We start from the raw sequence: 12,411 nt of genomic DNA on the forward strand, positions 1-12,411 counted from the left end.
CCAATCAGAGGTCGCTCGCTGTTGCGAATAAAGGGTTTGTTTGAGTCCGTGAAAACATCCAGCAGGCTCAAGGATCGCAACCGGGCAGAGACATGACGGCGGAGACTGCAGTCAGCGGTAAGTCAGTGACTTGCTTCGCCGTCAACATGTCGGCGGAGTCGGTGTTTGCTGCGTTTCAAGCCGCAGTTGAGGCGAGCGGTCTGCAGGACTGCGGCGAGGATCCAGCAGCAGCAGGAGTGTAGCTCAGTCTGTGCAGTGCGTGTGTTCAGTGAAACGCAGCACATAGTTCACAACAGTTCAGAAAGTACTGTTTCATTATTCCAAACCTTGTATGTAAAGTTGTGTCAATGAAGCATAATCTCTGTAATGTTCTCTATATTACGGGGTGTCTGTGGTGGTCAATAGAAAACCCATAACTGGCTGAACACTAATAATTGTTTTGACTAATGATTTTGTTTTTGTTTTTTTGACTGTTTTTTCATTTTCATTTAACCATATCAAAATAATATAGTTAGCACAATATTTCTTATTTAGTCTAATCATCAGCCAATAATAAATATTTTTTTAAATAAAATTATTTCAAAATGATGTTAAAGAAAATCACCATATTATTTATTGTATTTCTGAAGCTGTAGTTCGGTGAGAGTTTTAAATAATAAGAATTGAAATCAATATAGTTTCTTTTAATTTGCTAATAATGATAAAGCACTGACTGTATTATTCCTGTAATATGTTTCACCTAGTGTAATAATCAGATATAGATAATGGCTGGATGGATGGATAAAAAGTATGTGGGTGGCTGTTATTAAGTTATTAAAGCCCAAACTTTGAATTTAATTTTCCTTACTCAGCTTAGGGTATTTATTCCACAGTAATACAACAAAAGCACCATATTGTTAGCATTTCTGAAGCTGCAGCTTAGTGATTATTTAAAGTAATTACAAACAAAATCATTATAATTTGTGTGAAATTCATTTGCGGTTATTTTTGAAAGTTAAATAATTGGTTAAGAACTTTTCAATGCAAATATTGCACAGACTGACTTTCTCCAATGTGAGTACTTCTTGAATAATTCTTTGATAATAAACTAAATATATATGTTGTTTGTTTTTGGACATTTTACAAAGTCGCCATGGGAGCTGGGAACCTGATGGACATTTTTCACAATTTGTTTACATTTTACAGCCCAAATTATTAACTAATTAATCAATACAATAATCTTTAGATTCATAAATAATTCAAATAATCATTAATAGCAGAAAATATTTTTATTCCTTTTTCACCCCTAAACTTTATATATCTTACTGAACTACAAAGAAAGAGGGAAAGTGGATGTGGGGCAGGTTGTTATCCCCAAGAATTTGACTGAAAAAGTGCAAACTGTAAGGATGGATTATAACAGGATTATGTTTAATCCTCCATCTGTAAATTTTGCACCAGGCTGCACTGCACTCAGATGATTGTTGTACCATAGAAAGATGCAAAAACAGTCAGAGAGGTTAAGACTGAAGATATTCATTGTGCTACATTTAAACAGAATGTTTTAGTAATTGATATTTTTGTGGTAAAATAGTGTTAATGAGTGAAAGTTCAGCATATGAGACTAGGCCTGAGACAAACAGATGTAGTGTTATCATCAACTGCATTAGATATGAATTTATTATTCATGAAAAACTGATCATATCAAGAATATTTGAAGTTTGCAACTTTGACAATATTATTGACAAAACATACAGAATGACTGAATAATTATCAAGTTATTTTATTAAACTTTGAAAAAAAACCAAAAACTTGATTTTCAACACAAAAAATAAAATAAAATGCATTTTTTTAAACCCACCATTATTTTTTACAGCAGCCGGGATTGGGCCACCTTCCTCTAAAAAGGAACATCAGAACATTTAATCTCTAATCTTCTACCATCAGTCATTTTGGGACAGTGCAGCTGTTCCATTTGCTTCTAAAATCATCCAACTTAGTATCATTTGAGAGGATTTTTCAATTAGTGTCGCTAAAATGCAATTCTGTTTTTATTTGTGACAACAGACGATATGTTCACGCTCTTATGAACGGGTTCTGATTCTACCTGAAAAATAAAAATGAGCAGTTTACAGTGTTTGTATTATTGTGTTTACAGACATGAGGGGAGCTGCCACAACACACAGCAGCAGCAGACAGGTAAGGACGCAACACCTCTGCTATTACTGTAATTCAGTAGAACAGATAGATGATCAGAGGCAGGCAGGTCAGCATCAACACAATACAATGAGTCAGAGCCAACACATGCACAACCTTTGGAGAGCATCTGTTGTGTATTTTCGCCTCATCTTTTCTCAGCTGTCTGGTGTGATTTGTCGGATTACAGGTCCTCTCTCTTTGGGTGGGGTTGTCGTTAAGCTCGGTGGCATCTCACTGAAAACATAGGCGCTATCCGATATAGTATGTTAAGTACACAGTTGATAATATAAAGTCATAGCATTTCACTGTCATCTACCAACAATATAATTCAAGTTCCTTTCCGACGACCACTAATTAATCCATTTTCTATCATCGTATTTGTCCGTGTTGAAGATACTTTCAGGTGTGTGCAGTGAAACATGCCTCCTGATGCTTTAAGGAGTTGTGAGTCCTTTTCAGTACCTGACGATAGAATTGAATTCCTGAATCAAAGGCTTTTAAGCACTTCCCTGGAAACAGCATGAATTGGCACCTGTTTCAGGAACCTTGAATGGGTGATTGTGCTTCATCTGAGGCAGTGTAAAAGCCAGCAGTATTACTATGAGGGTTTGCCAAACCAGACATTTGAAGCTTAGGTTTAACTCGTCTAAAAGAATGTGACATGTAGATGGTCTTTGAATGAGGGATGATGATGTTTTTATATAGTTTGTCTGCTTGGTCCTGGGGTTAACAGTTCTCCATGAATCATATAACTCACATCAGTCAAATCTGACATTGGCATCAGAAAGAATTTAAAATGTTGCAGAGGTAAACTAGTCAAATCCATATCTATTATTGCACGTTTTACATTAATATTACTCTAAGCATTTCTCAAGACTCCAAAAATTGGACTTATTTCTCTGTGTATTTATCTGCCTTTTGGTTTTTATCTCACTGAAAAGCTTTTTGTGAAGCGGCCAATTTCTTTTTAAAACTCTTGTTATATAAAGTTGATCTGAGCTGACTTGTTTAACCAACAAAGCTTCCACCTCAGTGCTTTGTGTCGACTGTGGCTCTGTGAGAACTGTTTTCCTTGTTGTTCTTTGGGACAGGCTCAACCTGACAAGTTACATTTTTTTCCCTGAGCAACTTTATGGAGCCCTGCGGATTGTTTAGTTGCGTGGTTGTATGAACAGGCAGCTATGTACTGAGACCAGCATGACATTTGTGTAACATTGTTCCCACTGTTGTCATGGCTGGGCTAAGGGCAGCCGGGGCAAAAGCTGGCATTTTAGAAAGTCTGGTGAATGTGACATCAATCCCTGGACTTAATTCCTGCTGAGCGAACTGATCTGATGTGTGGCTGGCTCAGACTTTACTCTTATTAGATGCACTGTTTGTTGTTAGATACATTTGTACATTTTGCTTTCAATATTCAAGATATAGAAAGTAAATCTATTGTTTAAATTGCAAGTTACACAAATAAGAAACAACAATGTTAAATCTGTTGCAGTAAATAAATTTTCTTTATGACAGATTCCTTATTAAAAATGTGTACATTGTCGTCTTGTCAGCACTGCCTGCATTCAGACTTCAAATATGACCACATGGACTCAACAGAAATGGCCAAGAACCTTAAATCACAGATTGAGTCATCAATATGTTCATAGCTCTTGTTGTAGACACCTATATTTGCACATTTATTATTTCTACCGTGTTTAGAGCTCATCATTTCGGTACACCTTTCTGCTTGTATAGTTAAACAAGTTCATTATTATTCCGTATCATCCGTTATTATGGAAGTAAAATGAGATGTGACTCTTTTGATTGACTGATTTTATTTAATGATTGAAAATAAACTACAGCACTTTTAATCATCAGGACTGAGAAACTAGAAAGACAACTGTCTTATTCCCTTTTTCCATTAATGGTGCATTATCTCTGATGGTGCCTAATGCCTCACCCTTATGAAAACATAAGCCATTCAGTAGAAGTATTTCACCTACAACCTAATAAACCTAAGACTCTCTAACTGGTTTCAGTAACAGCTTCACTATTGTCTCAGAGACATTTGTACACCGTAAGAAGTTTTTGTGGGAAACGCTGATGTAGCTCAACATCCTGAGACTGCAGTGTCAACAGGGGTTATACACAGGAGGGGTTATACACAATTGTTGCTTTTTCTCTGCTCAGGAGGGCCCTGGAGGACTGTGGGACTCTGTGAAGAAAGCTGCGTTTGTCATTGGATCTGGAATCTTATTCTTGGCTGCATTTGGCAACTCACTGACATGGTAAGATCTCCTTACATGGTTCACTATTATCATATGAGAGACCCGCAGTTTGTCCTGAAATAAACCTGAGATGAACCAGAGGAGTGCCACTGCCACAGGTTATTACATCAGTGCACAGTAGAAAGGATAAGAAAGGCAGGACAAGCAATGAAAGAGAACAACAGAGAAGTGGATGGGAGGGGACGAGGCAGGACACTGCAGAACCGGACTGGGCAGTCGAGGATGGGGCAGGACAAAGTATGACTAGGCCACAAGGACTGGACAGCACGAGAGCACAGTACCTACATGACAGGATGGCACAAGAATACACAAGACAGATGCAGCATAATTACAGGAGAGGACCTGACATAACTTGCAGTTGCATTACATCACAGTAATGTGATGAGCCCGGGTGTGACTTGACAGGACATGACAGGACTAAACGTGATGGAACTAGACCTGTTTGGACCAGATGTGACAAGACAGGACATTATAGGACAGGACATTACAGGACAAGATGTGGCATAATGGGTATGGAGAGTGGGATGTGTTCAAGTAAGTTGTTAGGGTGCGACTGGCTTTTTCCCGGGTGTCTCTGGTGTTCTGGGTGTTTGGTTGTTATTTACTCAACTGCTACAGTTTTAGTGTCAGTTTTCTAGGTGGTTGTCAGGACTTCTCTGAGCCCTTAGGAACCAGTCAAAGCCTGAGAGTCTTTGAGAGTGGACACTAAGACTGGGCCTGTATTGGAATGTTTCACACAACGGGAAAAGACTTGGAGACTGAGTTTAAATGTTTCATTCCCCTTGAGAGAACCAGATGTGCATTCATTTTCAATTAGTTATTTTCTTTTTCCTTAATTAAACGGCTCCAAAGCAGGCGCCCCAATGTGTGTGTGGCTCAATGTTTGTTTTAACCATGTAAGAAAACAATCACTTGACACCGATTCCCCCTCCAGGCATCTTCAGAGATTCTGGGGAGCTTCAGGAGATTTCTGGCAGAACTTGTGGACCAAGTTGTACTTGGCATTTGAAGGTCACGATACTGCTTTGTTCTACTTAGGTAAGAAACTGCTGTTAAGTTTTATTTGTTGTGCAGAAAATCTGTAGAGGAACATATTGCAATCAACAGATAGTGATCAGCATAACAGAGAGATCTTTGTCAGGCAAAGATTAAGCAAAGCGATCTGTTTCCTGCGTGACAACAGCTTGAATGACTGCTCCTGCTTTGAGCCAGCACATACTCTGTATCCATGTGATGTCGGTGGCTTCATGGATCTAAATTTATATACTGTAACTTTCCATTTCAGAATCAGGCCTATCACAGCTACAGGAAATTTTCACAGTAGCACTACTAATTGTACATCCGGGTTTTTTTAAAATTAGAATACACACATGACTTAATCTCCCCCCTGAGATACAAACAGGGCTTTGTTTTTAAAATGACGCCGCTTCACAAAAGGATACCTCATTGGGTACCAGCTACAGAGGAAATGTTTCTTTGTGATGCAGCCATCGATGCAGCTGTTTTTGCACATTGGAAGGTATTCCTCCATTGGATATCATCTATGTAGGACATTATGTGTATTACAAGATAAGGCACATGTTGTTCACGAGATAATGAATTACGTGACAGCAATGAAGCACGGAGCAGGTCACACGCCATGCAACAAAAACAGCTTCATCTTATATTTGGCTCAAAAATGAAATGGTCACACTCAGGCTTCTTAAAAATAAAAAAAAGTTGTATTCATCACGGTAAATAGTTCATTTCTTTGTCTCAAACGTCTGCTGCCTGAGTCTTTGGTTCTTTTCCAGTTATGGATAAAGATTTGAAATCTGCAGGCCCAGGTCAGGAGCTGACAGTGGCCTTGTTTTTTCTCTGCAGGGACGATGTTAGTCCCCACTGTGGCCTTCTGGGCCTCAAATGCTCTGCTGCTATTGGTGGACACCACTGGTAAACCCTCCTTTATCACCCGCTACCGCATCCAGGTGGACAAGAATAACCCGGTAGGCTCCAGACTCACACTGTGATTGTCTTTTTTTTTTTTTTTTTTTTTTTTTTTTGCTCTTTAGCTTGTTTTGATTTTGTTTTTTGTTTTTTCCTCCAGTTTTTTAAACTCCTTTTAAGTATCATTGTAATAATACCACTACAAATACAACACCACCACTTGTACTATTCTGCTGTGCTGCTGTCAATACCACTGGGAATTTTACACTGAGAAATCAACACCACTTTAATCTCAACTTCTACCACCAGTTGGTTTGAAGTGAGCTGCTTCTTCTACACACACCAGTTTATGGCTCCTTTTAACCTCTGACACAGTAACTGCTATCATTTTCAGCCACTGCTGAGTAATCAGAATAGAAATAATTTTATGGCTTTTCATGTGTTGAAGGATATTAAATCCATCTAATCTCCTCCTCACATTCATATCTACTTCACTGAATACTCCTAAGTACGCTTGAACTCAGCGTGAATGAATGGATGGATGAAAATGATTTGATCCACACTATGATGAGCACTATGATGAAAAAAAAATCTAAATTTTGCCAAGAAAAAAAAAAGGGAAAATTTGTTGATAAGTAATACTGCAGTATCCTGTAGTTCTTTACAAAATTGTGTCTATAAATTTCCTTATTTATTTCTTTATTATTATTATTATTATTATTGTATTTTTATTTTTTAGATTTATCTCCACTTTTTTTTTTAAATTGGCATTAACGTGGCCTGTCCACATGTCCATCTGACCAAAGTCCTCTCACTGTGTTAACAGATGTTGTTGGACACTGATAAAGCCTGACATTACTGATAACCAGGGCTGGAGGTTACTCTGAAAAAATAATCACACTATTGATAACCTTATAAAGGTTATAACCAAGAAGACAGTGCACAGGGAATTCATGCTCGTTAATGGAATAAAAACCTCCTCAGCTAATTTCAACAGACAGTGTGTTCAGGTTTACTAATAATCAAACTGGTATTCACACGTTTTCTCTGAATACACTGTCAGTCATGTGCCTTGTTATCTCTTCAGAAACGGCTTATCGTGCAGCTGTGCATGGTATATAATAGGTTTATCTCCTTTATGGGGTGACATAAATTTTCATTATCTAACATTTCTCTTTGTGATGTCAGTCATCATATTCTCTATGATGAGCTAATATGTAAAAAAAACACTGCTGAGTCATTGAGCGTTTACTGTGGCCATCAGTCTGAGTGTAGATACTGCAGTTCACTGACCGACAATGACCGTCTGAACTTGGGCCATAAACAAACTAGGATGTGCTCTTATGTAGCAACAACACAACTTACACAACACCGGCTGTGTAGTTTATCAGTCTATCTGTATCTTAAATGCACTGATTGCAGTCATGTGTCCGAGCACCAGTTAACACAATGTTGTGGTGTAAAACCAACCAAACAGCAAGTGCATCTCACTGCCCTTCACTTGTTTACAGCTTTAGATTACTATTTATTTTTTTTAGTATACCTGAAAAATTGTTAACTAAGAACAAAAATGTTTGTGGGCACTGTGGGTCACTTTGAAAGCTATCCATGCCAAATATTTCCCAAACTAGATCAAAGATTTGTCAATAATTGCAGTTTTCCAGGTAGCTGTTGGTGTTTGTACTGTGGTAAACACACATCATAAAAAACAGTTAATTCATGTACACTTCAGGGTACAAAGTTTGTTGATAAAAAGTAAAGTCAGCTGTCATTTACACATTTTTTTTTCATTGCCTTCTTTAAATTTCAGTCAAGAAGATAATTTCGTAACTGCCAATGTCTGGAGCTCAAACAGTAGCAGTGAACATGTAAACATGACTTTTTCTGCGCAGAACACACACTCTTACATTTAGTATTAAAACCATAGATTACCAAACAGCAGCATTAAAACACTTCAGTCTTCTTCAAATTCATGTTTAAATAATAATAATCTTAGACAACAGTATGAAGACATGTTACGTGGAAACACGCGATATCAAACAATCAGTTTCAATGAATATTAAGTCACAAGAGTATAATGGAGATAATAAAGTAAAGGTGGTAGAAAATTAGATGAGGGAGATAATATAAGAAATCACTAATAATCCATTAAAATACATTTTGAGAAGAGCCTTAAAACTTGACAGAAGCGTTGTGGCCAAACATGTAAATGTATCAGACCACATCAAGCTCTGCTAGCTTCTCATTTCTGAAACCAAAAACCCTCTGAGTTTGAAAGTCATTTATAAATATAATTCCAACAGAAATGCTGTCATCCATAATAATGCATACTGTACTTTTTGAGATCATATCTAGTATTGACCTCTGTCTGACTCCTCCCTCATCCTCCAGGTGGATCCAGTTAAGCTTCGCCATGCTGTGAGGACTGTCATCTTCAACCAGGTGTTCATCTCCGGGCCCATGGTGGTGGCAGTTTACCACCTAATGTCCTGGAGGGGGAACCCCTGTGGCCCTGAGCTGCCCACCTTCCACTGGGCCCTGACAGAGCTGGCTGTCTTCTCCATCCTAGAGGAGGTTCTGTTTTACTACTCACACAGGTAGGGATCTGTGATTTTAGTTACTGCCACCTAGTGGTAAGAGTGAAATTTGTCAACATGAGGAGAATTGACAGCCTCAAAGCTTTCAGCCTTTTATTCTTGTTGTTAAAAAGGCATGAGTGAATAACTGGATGCTGACTGTTTTCCTTTTGATCTTCATCTTCCTCATCTCCTTTTCTCTCAGGCTGTTCCACCATCCCGGCCTCTACAAGCATTTCCACAAACAGCACCATGAGTGGACCGCTCCCATCGGAGTCGTCTCCATCTACGCTCATCCCCTGGAGCACATGGTGAATGATCCCCCTCAAATTTATTTCACTGTCATTGTGAGATTAGTGTTAAAGATTTAGAAATCGTCTCTATCTTTGATCTGGCGAGTCTGCAGTGGTTTGTGTGAGACGGATCAGTTTATGATCATCTCTCCTCATTGAGCCTCACACCTGCTGCAGCTGTCACAGCTAAATCAAATGTGTTTCATTTTCACATCTGGAGTCCAGACAAACCTGATCCTGAAAACAAATCTGAACTCACTGTGCTCGTCTACAACTTGAATCAGCTGTTGAAAGTGTGACGCTGAGTCTATTTCACCACTGGTTAGGATTTTAAAAAACTTCCCCGGCAGTTAAATCTGTTTGTTCTTCCATTAGCTCTCCAACATGCTGCCGGTGGTGATCGGACCTGTGATCCTGGGCTCCCACCTGTCCACCACCAGCCTCTGGTACTGTCTGGCTCTGGTCAGCACCACCATCTCCCACTGTGGATACCACCTCCCCTTCCTGCCGTCCCCGGAGTTCCACGACTTCCACCACCTCAGGTGAGTCCGCATACCCACTCTTCCAGTAGTGTTTTTAATAGGATTTAATGAATTTTAATATTTCTTCTTTTTTTTTTTTTTAACTATTCTCCAATCTTTCAAAATCCAGGAATTTGTCAGTGTTGAATATTAAAAACTTATAAACTCTTGATGTTTGGGGACATAAAATCCATGAAAAAAAGACCACAACTAACGTGTGAATCTGACTTTCAGTACAGCCTGACTTCCCATTGCTTCCTACAGAAGATGGGAAACCCTAAAAATGGGTCATGAATATAAAGTTTCATTTGTTAAAATTTGTTAAAAAAGGCTAAATAATTTTCTCAGGCATCTGGTGTGTTTGTTTTAGCAAAAGTTTCTCAAACAGGGTGAATACCATTTGTTGGGGACTATTTTCAGCTGAGGAATAATACACTTTTGTTGGTCTCGTGAGGATTTATAGGATGTGGGATTAATTCACACTTGTGTGTCTCACTGATGTGTTTCTAATAGTTTTGGACAACAGTGCAGCTTTATAAAGTAAAGGACCCTCACAGACATTTGTCAGTGTGATCACTTGGTTCAGTGAAGAGTATCCCTTTCCTTTCAAGGGTCTTTTTTCTGTGAATTTATTACTCTTAATTACTGTACATTGGAAAAGGACCAAAAAGAGAAGAGGGATCCCAGTTTTTTTGTTTTTTTTTTATTCTTGTGTGGAATCTTTGTCCTTAACCATTATACTCACTTCTTTCCTGACTCCAGGTTCAACCAGTGTTTCGGGGTCTTTGGTGTGCTGGACCGGCTTCATGGCACCGACACCAAATTCAGGCAGACCAAGCAGTATGAACGCCACACCCTGCTCACCAGCCTCACTCCGCTGACCGAGAGCATCCCTGACTCACCCAAGAAGGGCCAGTGATGACCTCTGACCCCTGACCTCTAACCTCAGCCACAGGCCTTGCCCAGTCTGGGAACATCACCATAATGAGTGGAGACAGAGCTCCCAGTCGACTTTAAAATGAGATTAGATTTTGATTATTTTAATCAAGAAAACCTGTTGATCAGTTTCAGACTGTGAAAGTCTGCCCAGACGCTGGGTCATCAGCTTCCCCAGCACTTAACCAGATATGCAGGTTTCATGCAGTTTTAAAAGTTTAGCCCCCGTGTTCACTGTTGATGTGGCGATTTTAAAACTTGTTTCCTCTCATGATTTCATCTTCCTGTGACGACTGTTGTCATAGCTCGTGATTGGTTGATTGATGGTGATGTTGTGGTGACAGAGAAACCAGTAGTCCAGGGTTATGATCTGGTAACGTCCTATGGAAGCCCGTAATACATGAAAAGTGATGCATGATTGAAAATATTAATACTCAGGATAATAAAAAAAACCCAACAAATATGATATATGAAGTTAAAAGTTGACTTAACATATGTAGTTTTAAAACTAAAACTACATGTGTCCTTTTATTTTGATCATGACTAAATTTATCCATTTTGTTTTTCTGATGGGCCTGTCCCTCCTTCCTGGTTAAACGAAACTGTAAGAGGAAGCTCTGCAGTCTGAATGAACCACTCCAGGTGGTGTAAAGCACCTGAAATGTTGGGTGTGATAGAAGTGCTTTATGCTGCGTTCACAGACTCTAACATTCTCGAATAATGACGGAGAGCTACAGCTACTGCGTGTCGATGGACAAATCATTTCAGCATGAACAGTCATGGTTTTAATGTACAGTAAAACTCTGGAGGTGATAAAACAGATCGTCTTCCTCTTATGTGAACGTTATGGAAATGTTGATCATCTTCCAGATTCCACTAACTTTTTTAACGATTGTGTTGGGATGACAGCCAATAAACATGTTCGTGCTGTTCTTGACTTTAACACCAGCTATTAGAATTATACTTTTAAACACTGTAATGTTGTGCATTAATTCTTATAAACAGCTTTTGTATTTTAAATAATGTTTGGTCACCGCCCACCAGTCCAGACTCTTCTGCTGCGTTCACTTGCTGCTCAGACAGAAGATACATTTGCACTTGTAATTTCCATGGCACTTACACATTATCCTGAATGTCTTTTTGTTCTATAGAAAACCTGTGTAAAGCTTGTATAAGAAGAAATGAATGTGGGAGGGGGGGGGTTAATCTTAAATAAAAAAAATAAAAATACTTCTACTGTAATTGTAATTGATACAGTGTTCATGATGTTTTGACTGGACTTCTTAATATTAAAACTTAAAAAAAAAGGGATTAAAAGATTTTTTGTTGATACATAAAAGATTGTCTCTTTGGTGACATGACAACATTAAAATAAACCACTCACACAAAAAAAGACCTGTTGCATATTCTGACTATTCAGACATGAAGCTGAATAAAGCAGCTAATGTAACTTTGGTAGTTTCAAGCTTCACTCACTCGCTCTCTCCCAACAGAAATGATCACTCAACAGTCGCTGTGTTTGAGGTTTTTTTGTACGTTTTGTGTTTTTTTTCTTTATTAAAGGAAAGCATAATTACTACAAATTACAAATAACACTAATAGCGAATCACATCAGCCTACAAAGCAGATATTATGAATATTAAATGATATTATACAAGATCTCATTCAAGTATTTTACATTTTTCCATTTTATATATTTTTTTGTTCCTTT

At 38.4% G+C, this 12,411-nt stretch overlaps 1 protein-coding gene across 1 annotated transcript; it reads left to right on the plus strand.

Moving 5' to 3' along the window:
- The first annotated feature begins 2 nt into the window (after window positions 1-2).
- faxdc2 (fatty acid hydroxylase domain containing 2) lies at window positions 3-11,928 on the plus strand. Its single transcript, XM_071460992.1, has 9 exons — window positions 3-117; window positions 2,138-2,178; window positions 4,351-4,448; window positions 5,383-5,486; window positions 6,312-6,433; window positions 8,766-8,971; window positions 9,156-9,261; window positions 9,619-9,785; window positions 10,527-11,928. The coding sequence occupies exons 1-9, from the start codon at window positions 93-95 to the stop codon at window positions 10,681-10,683; spliced, it is 1,026 nt and encodes a 341-aa protein (XP_071317093.1). The 5' UTR covers window positions 3-92; the 3' UTR covers window positions 10,684-11,928.
- Window positions 11,929-12,411: the final 483 nt, after the last annotated feature.

The sequence above is a fragment of the Trachinotus anak genome, unplaced genomic scaffold, assembly GCF_046630095.1.
Source record: "Trachinotus anak isolate AG129_WGS33_773 ecotype Australia unplaced genomic scaffold, CSIRO_AGI_Tana_v1 ptg000024l, whole genome shotgun sequence".
NCBI lineage: Eukaryota > Metazoa > Chordata > Actinopteri > Carangiformes > Carangidae > Trachinotus > Trachinotus anak.

Bases quoted from the DNA above. Each gene is read 5' to 3' on its own strand.
- faxdc2 (XM_071460992.1), top strand. From the start codon at position 93: ATGACGGCGGAGACTGCAGTCAGCG. The intron at 118-2,137 runs GTAAGTCAGTGA...TTGTGTTTACAG, and splicing joins GGCGGAGACTGCAGTCAGCG to ACATGAGGGGAGCTGCCACA. The intron at 2,179-4,350 runs GTAAGGACGCAA...TTCTCTGCTCAG, and splicing joins CACACAGCAGCAGCAGACAG to GAGGGCCCTGGAGGACTGTG.